General features: G+C 40.2%; 1 protein-coding gene across 1 annotated transcript in view; it reads left to right on the forward strand.

Moving 5' to 3' along the window:
• actr1b (actin related protein 1B) overlaps window positions 1-10817 on the forward strand; it is a 28650-nt gene extending 17833 nt beyond the window's left edge. The window contains exons 3-11 of the mRNA XM_083902241.1: window positions 1890-1965; window positions 3323-3448; window positions 3530-3654; window positions 5319-5535; window positions 5625-5717; window positions 5819-5993; window positions 9447-9508; window positions 9633-9673; window positions 10646-10817. Coding sequence (XP_083758367.1) covers window positions 1890-1965; window positions 3323-3448; window positions 3530-3654; window positions 5319-5535; window positions 5625-5717; window positions 5819-5993; window positions 9447-9508; window positions 9633-9673; window positions 10646-10748 — 1018 coding nt within the window. The 3' untranslated portion in view covers window positions 10749-10817. The remainder of the gene's footprint in view (window positions 1-1889; window positions 1966-3322; window positions 3449-3529; window positions 3655-5318; window positions 5536-5624; window positions 5718-5818; window positions 5994-9446; window positions 9509-9632; window positions 9674-10645) is intronic.

Raw genomic sequence — 10817 nt, forward strand, 5'->3', positions numbered from 1 at the left:
TCTGGTGCAGACAAACAGCCCTTTTATTTCTGCGCACTGCCCCTGCACTGTTCTCTTCTCCCTCTCATGCGCCGTTGGTCGCTCCTGTGCTCTGCGCTTCTGCGTCTACAACAGGGATTAAAATTAACACCGTCCCGTCGTCCCGGGGACGTCATTAATTGTCATCGGGACGATCAATATTCTCTCTCGGCACGACCACGGAACGAAAGAGAATTTTGACTGACTAAATTTTTCTGTTTAAGTTTTCAACACTTTCTGTGAACCAGAACGGGTTCGCGGTTGGTTACCAGTAAGTAACAACTCAAAATGTAAAAAAAGATTTTCGGGACGGTTCAAATTGTTTTTCGGGATGTTTCCGGGACAGTGGTGAAAAAAGTTTTAGTTTTAATCCCTGGTCTCCAAGCTATCTCTTCCAAAGCAGACTGGATCATTTCTCTACGTGTTTTATCCCCACATAAAATAATGATCTCTATGACGAGGATGGAGTACAGTCACGATGAAGTGCAGGTGATCCGAGTAGATCTGAGTAGAACGTGGTGAAGAGCAGGGCGCACTTTTCATTGTTTTTACTCTGTGGTCTCAATATGTATGTAGAAGACGCTTTAGCGCTGTAATTAAGGGAATAACAGATGCATCAGATGAGCTGATGTCTTTAGTTAACTGCTCAAAGAGATAGAATGTTCTCTGCTGTGAAGTGAATATCGCGGGGAGTTCATAATCTGCTCTGTATGCAGCCAAGTTTCGCTTTTGCACAGAGACTTTCCAGCGTTTAATAGTTGCTGTTCCACAGTGTACTCGCTTGGTTTCTACCGCCGAATTTTCGGTGCATCCCTAAATATAACATCTTTATTGACAAGAACAATGTAACTGTAATAATGACGTACTTGATAGTTTGGCTTGGGTTTCAATCGGCACCTGGACAAGCGTGCGCTGCACCGATTACATGGGGGAGCATGTGCCCTTGTTCCCTGGTATAGAAAAATCCGTGGCGTATAAAAAATAATCTAGTTAAAATAAATAAACAAGCAACGCTAAGCCTGGCGGGGGGGCAAGTAATATAATACACTGGGGGAAACCCTGAACTCATGTTGTACATTGTATTGATAAATTTGTCTGTCATTTTGTGCTTATTTGGATTGAGCAGATCAATATTTCAGTCACCACAGATGAATACAACTTTTTGATTCATTTTTGAAAACATTTCCCCCATCCAGTCCTTGAATGCTTCTATACTAGAGCCTGGTGCTCTGTATATACAGCTGACGATTACATTTTTGTTTTTTTCTTCACATATTTCAATAGTTATACATTCCAATAAGTTATCACAGTTTTTTTCTACTACTTTATAATTCAAGTTTTTGAATTGATCCCATTGTTCTTTCTGTTTACACAGTTTAATTCATATTCATCCAGTTCAAAAGCCATTCCTTTGTCTGTATTGATCCATGTTTCTGATATAGCAATTGTTTTCAATGCTTTTTAAATTGACTTAAATATTCCTTGACAAAATTACATACAAACTTCTTCTATTGAAATGGATTATTGATAATTTGCTGTCTGTTTTAATGATCTGGTTGTACTGTTCATCTGTGTAATAGCAGCAATTGTCGTTGATGTTGGAGAAGAAATTATTGTCCGGATCTATATCATGCTCCAAGTCAAGTGAATTATGGTCTGTGTATTGAAATGTTCTCAGTTCCAGTTTTTCGTGATCAGCAATCCTTTGAGTTATATCCCTATTGTCTCCAGATGTAAATTAATGAGTTTCCTTCTTTGTTTTAACAGTGCGGTTTTGACACAGTGACAGAGAAACGATTAAACAACAGATTAAAAGTCGTGATAATTTTACAGAAAATCTGATCATCTGTTTTTCTGTGTGTGTTATTCAGTGTGGGGCGTCCCAAGCATGTACGTGTGATGGCAGGAGCCCTGGAGGGAGACCTCTTCATTGGACCCAAGGCAGAGGTGACACACACACAAACCCACACTAAGTAACTAAGCAGGCCAAGCAACTTTTTCTTCGAAATTATGTCCTAGATATTATCTATTTAATCTTGCACCGGCAGTGTCAGTGGCATATCACTGCTGCTAGAAGTGTGATGGGAAAATGTCATATGTTCTTTTATATTCACAGACTCAGTGTTTCTCTTAAAGGGATAATTCACTGGTTTGCATGTGGCTTTGTATTGCTAGAATTAAAAAAGTAAAAAAAAATGTGTTTCCCTCCCTCAGTTTTTCACTCAGTTGTAAAAAAAATTTAATGTCCGTTCAAGGCGAAGACTAGTTCTGCACTTTTTAGACTCGCCTATATGGGGATGAGACTTCATTCCCAGAATGTAAACACGGTGTCCGCCATTTTTACGACGGGCTCTGGCTCCCTTTAATTTGGCCTTGTAAACTGAGAAGACAATATTTTCAAAATGACTGCGAGGGAAAATACTGCTTTTCGCCACGGGCTCTGGCTACAAGGCCATTTAACCCATTACACAAAAAATAATAACACAAAAAGAAAATAAAAATAAAAATCCAGTTTGCATGAAGTATATTGAAAATATTTAATTTTTTTGTGTTTTTTAGATCATAAAATCAAGGGGCATCATGAATTAACCTGGCAATTTAAGGGTTAAAAAATCTAAATGTGTATATATATATATATATATATATTATATGCATGGAAAGAACAGATGTTGATCTAGAACTTTAAAAAAAAATACAAATGCATACTATTTTTATAGCTGTGTACTTTCATGCGCACCATTTGGTGTGCTGGGTGTGTTAACGTAACTTTTCTGAAGGCGCATCTAAGGGTTAAGGAGCATGTTCTCTGATTCCCCTCCCTTCATTACTCCACTGTCTGTGGACATTGTTTTTCAAACGGCCACATATTTGCAGAGCATTCGTGGTGAGGACACTCATGAACATAATGCATTATTTAAAAACAGGCTAAAATATAGCAGTGGGGGAAATCGTTACAGTGAAATATTGAAATATTTTGCATGGCTGTATGTTGCTTTTGAGATGCCAAGTATTTTTTTTTTAATCATATCATTTTTTTCACTGATGATGATGAACTTTTGTGGATTAGCATAAATAAAATCAATTGACATTTCAGTCCAATTAATGGTGCCGAGTGCTCACTCTCACTAGAGCTGTCTGAGTATATCCATCCATCCATCCATAGCGTGGGGGTGCAACAATATATATAGTTTAATATTTTTCATATGCGGTATTGTGGTAATATCATATTGTGTTTTCATGTATTCTTTAAAAAAAGTGTTGAGTACCACCTCTCTAATGTTTCTTACCAACTCTCTCCTGTCAGGAACACAGAGGTTTGTTGTCAGTGCGATATCCCATGGAGCACGGGATTGTGAACGATTGGAATGACATGGAGAGGATCTGGCAGTATGTTTATTCCAAGGAGCAGCTGCAGACTTTCTCTGAAGAGGTGAGTTCCCCTGCAGGCTGACTGTTGTCTGACACTCCAGTGGGTGTAGTACTGATCATACATCGTTGTTGTCTTTGGCAGCATCCTGTACTGTTGACTGAGGCTCCCCTCAACCCCAGCAAGAACAGGGAGAAGGCTGCAGAAATTTTCTTTGAGACCTTTAATGTTCCTGCACTCTTCATCTCCATGCAGGCTGTGCTGAGCTTGTAAGAACACCCTCTTCTCTGAAATGACTAAAGAATTCACAGCCACATCAATATATATCCACCGAAGCACATAACCTCACTCAACTTTGTAGATGTATACCAAGAAATTACAGTATTACGCTGTGATTAACACTCAGTCACTGTCAGTTCCGTTTCAATCTTAACATGTATGTATGTAATGCAAATAAATGAAAAGATGCAGGGTTTTAAGATAATATGTTAATATGATAAAGAACAAATTCCACCAAACCTATTTTTGCCACCAAATCGCGCCCTTAACCTCTTCTTCGCGGTTGCCCCTGGTACCGGGGGCAGCGTCACACGCAACGACAAAAGTGTTATAAAACCATATGTAACTTTAACAAACACAGACATGCTGCATACTCACTGAAAGGTCAGAAACTCCGCTAAAAGCTTATATAAACCATTCGTATGTACACAAAACACAGTTAAAACAGATGGATCAAACCAGCAGGAGCAAAAAAAAAAACGTTACAGCGCACACATTGAAAAGCGGAACCGGAGCGTCAGCGTGATTATGTAAACGACTGGACAGCGGAGAATCCACAGATTCTAACCATTTTTATCACTCTACGACCAAGATTCACGGATCCAGCCTCAAAATAGGAGCAAAACAACTGACTTTCAAGAAATACAAGCAGAAATGTTGTCTTACCTTTGCTGTTTATCAAAACAAGTTATTTCCACCAGAACAAAACCACTTCTAATGAAGAACTACACTTCCCAGCATGCTTTTGCGACTATTCCCGGTCTGATTGATCATTACAGAGCGACATTAGATCGTTCTGATTACAGAAGGGCAAATGTCCGCACAAATGCGTCATATGCATTTATGTCCTTTTGACTCGCTAATGAAGTGATTCACACGCATTTGGTGACCGGGGTCTGATTCTACTGGTTTAGAGGTTTAAAACGAGCTGTCAATCACCTAAATTGACCATTGTAAGCCAGAGCTATGGCGCTGCGTAACTGAAGACGCCGCAGAGCCACAGAGTTATTACGCACCGCACAGGGAGCATTGATTTATAGCAAGTTATCTGGTTTTTTTGTTTTTTTTTCCTCAAAACAAGTTTTTTTTATATACCAATAGTGACATGTAATTAGAATTAAATTATTTGATACCTAAGAAATCTCAGATGGCACAGATGGAGCCAAGCTGGGCCAAAAGAGAGAACGCCTCAACATATCTTTACTAATACCTCTGTCATATTACTCTGCTTCACTTCAGCAGCATCAGACTTTGCACAGCTCATGTCCACATGTTGTTACATGACCTCCATGGGCTTCTTTTTTTTTTAGCTCCTACTGCATATTTTAAAGGTGATATTTGCTTTAAATTCAATATTTCTTTAGGCGCAGATTTAAAAAATACAAAAAAAAACGCAATGGTACGGAATTGGCATAATCATTTATTTCTGTTTTTCGGTTTCGGCCAACAACTTTCATTTCACTAATTTATTTGGGAAGTTTTATCACTTCTCAGTATGAGAACTACTTCCATGCTTCGATGCTGGCATGATTAGATCACAGTAGCCACGAATATGACACGTTAGAGTAACATCCTCAGTTTAGCGTTAAATTGCACTAGCTAGAACCCTGTTGTATATGCTGTAGTTAATGTGACTGTCATCTGTTTTATACAGGTACGCCACAGGTCGTACAACTGGTGTTGTTTTGGATTCGGGGGATGGCGTGACTCACGTTGTACCCATATACGAGGGCTTTGCCATCCCACATTCTATCATGCGTGTGGACATTGCTGGAAGAGACGTCTCTCGGTACCTGCGTCTGCTACTGCGCAAAGAAGGCTACAACTTCAACACGTCTGCAGAGTTTGAGGTTGTTCGCACCATCAAAGAGGTACAGGAGGAGAGGCTGTGAGGTAATTTGAACAAACCAAGTGATGACTTAATGTAGTTTTTCTAAACGGATGTGTTTGTGACTTGCAGAGAGCCTGTTATCTTTCTCTCAACCCCCAAAAAGATGAAACCTTAGAAACAGAGAAGGCTCAGTATGTTCTACCTGACGGAAGCACTTTAAATGTGAGTCAAAGAGTGGTCTTTTGGATTTATTGATTTATCTCCACATAATGTCCGTGAAAATATTTTCCTTCCTGAAAAAAACTCTGACATCTGATTTCTAGATCGGTCCAGCCAGGTTTCGTGCTCCAGAGCTGCTCTTCAGACCTGATCTGATTGGAGATGAAAGCTCGGGGATCCATGAAGTCCTGGCCTATGCTATCCAGAAGTCTGACATGGACCTGCGACGCACACTATTCTCCACTATAGTATTGTGTGGAGGATCCACGCTGATTAAAGGTTGGTGTTCAGGAGTTATGGGTTAATTATGTGCTCAATCACAGTGGTGGTGCGTTTGGGGTGGCCTTAACCTGGATTTTCACCAGGCGCACTACAGCAGCGTAACGTCAGCGACTGATCGTGTCTCATAATTCAAATGAGTTCGCAATACGGAGCTGCGCTGAATAGTCACGTCAGTGGCCACTCCCCTTCTTCTGGCTCTGCTACACACCCACACAAACGAGTGGAGGACCATCGCAGACCAGACTTCTCTGTTAAAGCGGAACTAGACCGGAAGTTCCTATTATCGCTGTTTTTTTTGGTGTGTATCTGCGTCATTACCTTGTTTATGAAGCCTGACGGTTCGAAACAAACAGTTCAGCCATTGCTGAGAACGTTGTGTTTTATTGTAATCTCGGGGCTCAACGAGATCACTGAAAATCCCATTATAGTTCCGTAAACAGCGGTTCTCGTGAACAACCGATCGTCCTGCTCCGGGCGGTAGTCCGGGCACATCCGGTTGCGTACACTGAACCGCAGAAGAAGAATAACGTCTGTTGTGGAGGTGTTTCACGAGCAACAGTGTCTTCTGACTCTGGGTCTGACTCCGGTTTAAAGTCATAAAGGGACTGCGGCAGGGAGTCGTGACGAACCTATTTTTAAACACTGTTAAAACAATGTTTTGGTAATGAGGAGCAATGCATCCACCGCTCCAGAGAGGGAGCTGCGCTTCTGAGAGCTGACGTGAGCTACGCTGGCTGGCTAATCACAACACACTCGGGCGAGATTTACGGCTGAAATAGCGCGACTGACAAGCGCTTCGAAAAGGACAGATTTCAATCGGCTCTTTTACATCAACTAGGAGGATTTTGACCATAAAAACAACTTAATATATGTAAGTAGACCTCCATAACTCACATATATGTGCAACAGGACCACTCTATGTGACCTTTAAATATAGAGATGTCAGACATTTCACTGGTAATTGTCGGAGATTAACCCACGTTTTTAGGATTGTTAAAGTAGTTTTAACCGATCTACAGTTCAGCATTATTGTTTGGCTCGATCCTTGTGTCGGAGTTCTCAGGAGCACAGACTCGGTGTGACACAAACACGCACAGCTGCAGCGTCTATGCAGCCGGTCACAATCAGCGGTGCTGTTCCTAAACAAACCAGAATCTTTATTGAGATTATAGACGTTTCCCCCGGTAATTGTTGGAGATTAACCCACGTTTTTGGGATTGTTACGTTAGTTTTAACTGATCTACAGTTGTGTAAGACTTTTCTTCCTGTGACGGCACTCTGGTCAATCACTCAGTCTCAGTCTGGCGATATCACGCATAGTACCTACTCAGCACTATAGATATAAAGGCAAGATGCGTCGTCTGCGCTGCTGGCCTATACTGTCGTTTGACACTCCGCCGTAAGACATCTATACTTTACATATCTATGCTCAGCATGATTCTAAGAACAAGGGGAGTGGCCAAGTGACGTCACTATCCTTTGCTGCTCTGTATTGCGAACTCATTTGAATTATGAAACACTTTTTGCGGCGAACATGAAAACGAAAAAGCATTTCTCTGTTTGCTTAGTCTTTTAATTAAGGCACAGGATGAGCAGTCTAGAAGTTGAAAATTAAAAATCAGTTTGGAATATTGATTATTAATTTTATTTATGAGTCAAAAAATGCAGGTGCATTTTGAAAATGAAAAAGCATTTATGTTAATGCATTTTATTTTGGATAATGGCACACATTTGCTTCCATAATAACTAAGCTAGTCTATACTGAATACAGCCAAATAATCATCTTTAAATAAACAATTGATTATTAATTTTATTTATGAGTCAAAAAATGCAGGTGCATTTTGAAAATGAAAAAGCATTTATGTTAATGCATTTTATTTTGGATAATGGCACACATTTGCTTCCATAATAAATAAGCTAGTCTATACTGAATACAGCCAAATAAACATCTTTAAATAAACAATTACCTGGGCATTACCTAAGCTAACGTTATGTCGTGCTGTTCAAAACGTGTATCTGAAACGTAACAGATTTCCTCTATCAATAGAAAATTAAGTTTTACAGTTTAAAATTAATCTACATCAAAATAATATCTCTCTACTGTATAACCAAAGACTCAACATGCTTTATTAGGCCTAAAGTAATCTCTCTTTAACAAGTGTCAGTGGTAGAAAAATAAGAATCTCTCTGAAATAATGATAGAAATAATGCTTATCCTGTATTAACAATCAATAGCACATTTATCACGACTCAGGATTTTTTCTGGAGTGAAAATTATTATTCGAATGTGGAAAAACACATCCGCGGCTCTGCTGTCTGTTTTGCGAGTGAGAGCGCTCTGCATGTAAACGTTTCATTAATGTTTATATATTTGTTTCAATCACTGAATGAAGCCGGTTATATTTGGGACAAGAGTCGGGACCTTAAATTGCTTGCACAAAACCCTTGATCAGCTCGGCATTTGTTTGTTGTTTATTTAAGCCAGTGTGCGCAGAGAGCGTAAAGCCTTAATGGCACGTGGCGAGAGAGAGAGAGGGCGATTGAGCAAGCGCGAGAGTGCGGTCTTGGCCATTAGTTCATTTACTTATTTTTGTGTAGGTAATATGTTGTGAACAAAACTGTATCATATATAACCTAGACGTCGGACTGTTGTCTCGTCTTTCGCGGGCTGCAGACAGGCAGGTGGTGACTCTGGTGTTCCGGTGTTGGATTTTCAAAATAAGAGTAGGCTATTTGCATAGTACCGTCACATTTCACGAAAAACACCATGTTTTGTGCCAAAATCACATTTCATATAATAATTTACATTCATAAACAAAAAACAACATGAAATCGAGATAAAAAAAAAAATCACATCATGATTACACCATCACATAACATTCAGATTTAAAAAAACACTGAACTAAATGCTGTTATGTAACAAAATAGGTAAAAATCCAATGTGGGTGAATACTTTTGCAAGGCACTATACCTTAATGATGGTGTTCGGTATCAAATGAAACGGCAGTAGACCAGCAGCTCCTGTGTTCCCCCTGAGCTAAAAACACTGATTTTCTCTATGGACTTTGGTGTGGGAGACTGAGCAGCTGAAAAGTGATAAAACCTCAGTTCCTTACGTAAAGCCTTTTTAGTGGCAAACATATTGCTAAGGTACAGTATCATAGGCTTACGTTGGTGTTGATTTTATTCAATGAGACTTTTGAGTGGGTTAAATGCATTCAGTGGCAGCTGTGTTTTCAGTAAGATCATGTCTGCCTGTATTAGTAGTGGTCACTCAACACTGTCCATGTCTCAGTATATGTTCTGACACCACACTTAATATTGAATAGGGATGCACGATCCACTTTTTCCCTTCCGATCCAATCCAATGTATGGTTTCTTTTGTTTTCAGTATCTGACTTGAACAGTTGACTCTTTAACACTCACACACTGACTTCCTCTAATCTATAGGTTTTGGGGAAAGACTACTAACTGAAGTCAAGAAGCTTGCACCCAAAGACGTTAAGATCAAGGTGGGTTTGTCTGCACTCACCGGTTAGGTTAAAGCTCACGTTACTCCTTCATGTTTACTGCCTCTCACCGAGTACTGTGATCAAAAACCTGTTTTTGTGACCCATTTTTCTTTTGTTTTTTTAGATCTCTGCTCCTCAAGAGAGGCTGTACTCCACATGGATTGGGTAAGAGTGAACTTTTCAGGGTTCATAGTTTCGGTGACGCGCAGTCAGCGTAGGAAGGGTAGGCAGTGTCTACCCTAGGCTGTCAGGGAAAATTTGAGGTTGAGTTCATGTAAGGTTTGATTATTTTTTTTAATTTATAATTTTTTAATTTCAGATAACTTTGAATGTGTCCGCATTTGGTGATTTTCATGGTATAATAAAAGCGACCCAACAGCTCTGTTTTCTGGTCAGGCAGCAGCTGCACAAGCCGTTAAGCCGTTCACCATAGCGTTCTATTACAGAGCAAAGGCACAGACCTGCTCTGCCTTTCTGTCTCATCGCCGTGAATGTGACTGTTTGTGCATGCGCAGTCAGTTACCCGTATAGTTAAAATGTACGTCAAAAAGCACAATGCTACGCTGCCTATTGACGTAACTGTACTATGTTTGTGCTGCATTTACGTTCACATTGCTTTCGTCAATTGTCAACACACCGTCACGCCCTCTCGCTGTTTTACATCCAGCTATTGAGCAGGAGGTGTAATGATGGCTCCACAAGAGAGACATTTCTTAAGGCTGGCATTTGATGAAAAACAGCAGCTTTTATCAGAGAGAGACCCACGACTGAGCTGCAGGACCTTCTCCAAAGGAAGAGACAGAAAATGATATGTACTTTTCAAGTACATATCATTTTATACATATCAAGTGGTCTGTGACTGCCTGCCTACCCTATCACCACACGTCCCTGCATAGTTTCAACTTTTCGAAAAGATGTGTGATCCAAAATGTGCTGTATGACTCAAAACTGTAGTGTAAAGCAGCTTTGAGTGGTCATCAAGACTAGAAAAGTGCTATGTAAATACAAAGCATTTGCCTTTATTCTTAAACGTATGTTTTTATAATGGATATTTTCATTTTCAAAAGGTTTCATCAGTGTTTATGACACTGGTTTGGTGGTAAAATTAGTAATGGTGACTGTTCTCCCTCCTGACAGTGGCTCAATCCTGGCATCACTGGACACCTTTAAAAAGATGTGGGTGTCGAAGCGGGAATATGAAGAAGACAGAGCTCGTGCCATCCACAGGAAGACCTTCTAGTTAGGAGGCGGGGCTTTGCCAACACCCCAGAACTGCCCTCAGACCCCACCCCCTTCCTCCTCCTCTTCA

Source organism: Microchirus variegatus, assembly GCF_963457635.1.
Source record: "Microchirus variegatus genome assembly, chromosome: 16".
NCBI lineage: Eukaryota > Metazoa > Chordata > Actinopteri > Pleuronectiformes > Soleidae > Microchirus > Microchirus variegatus.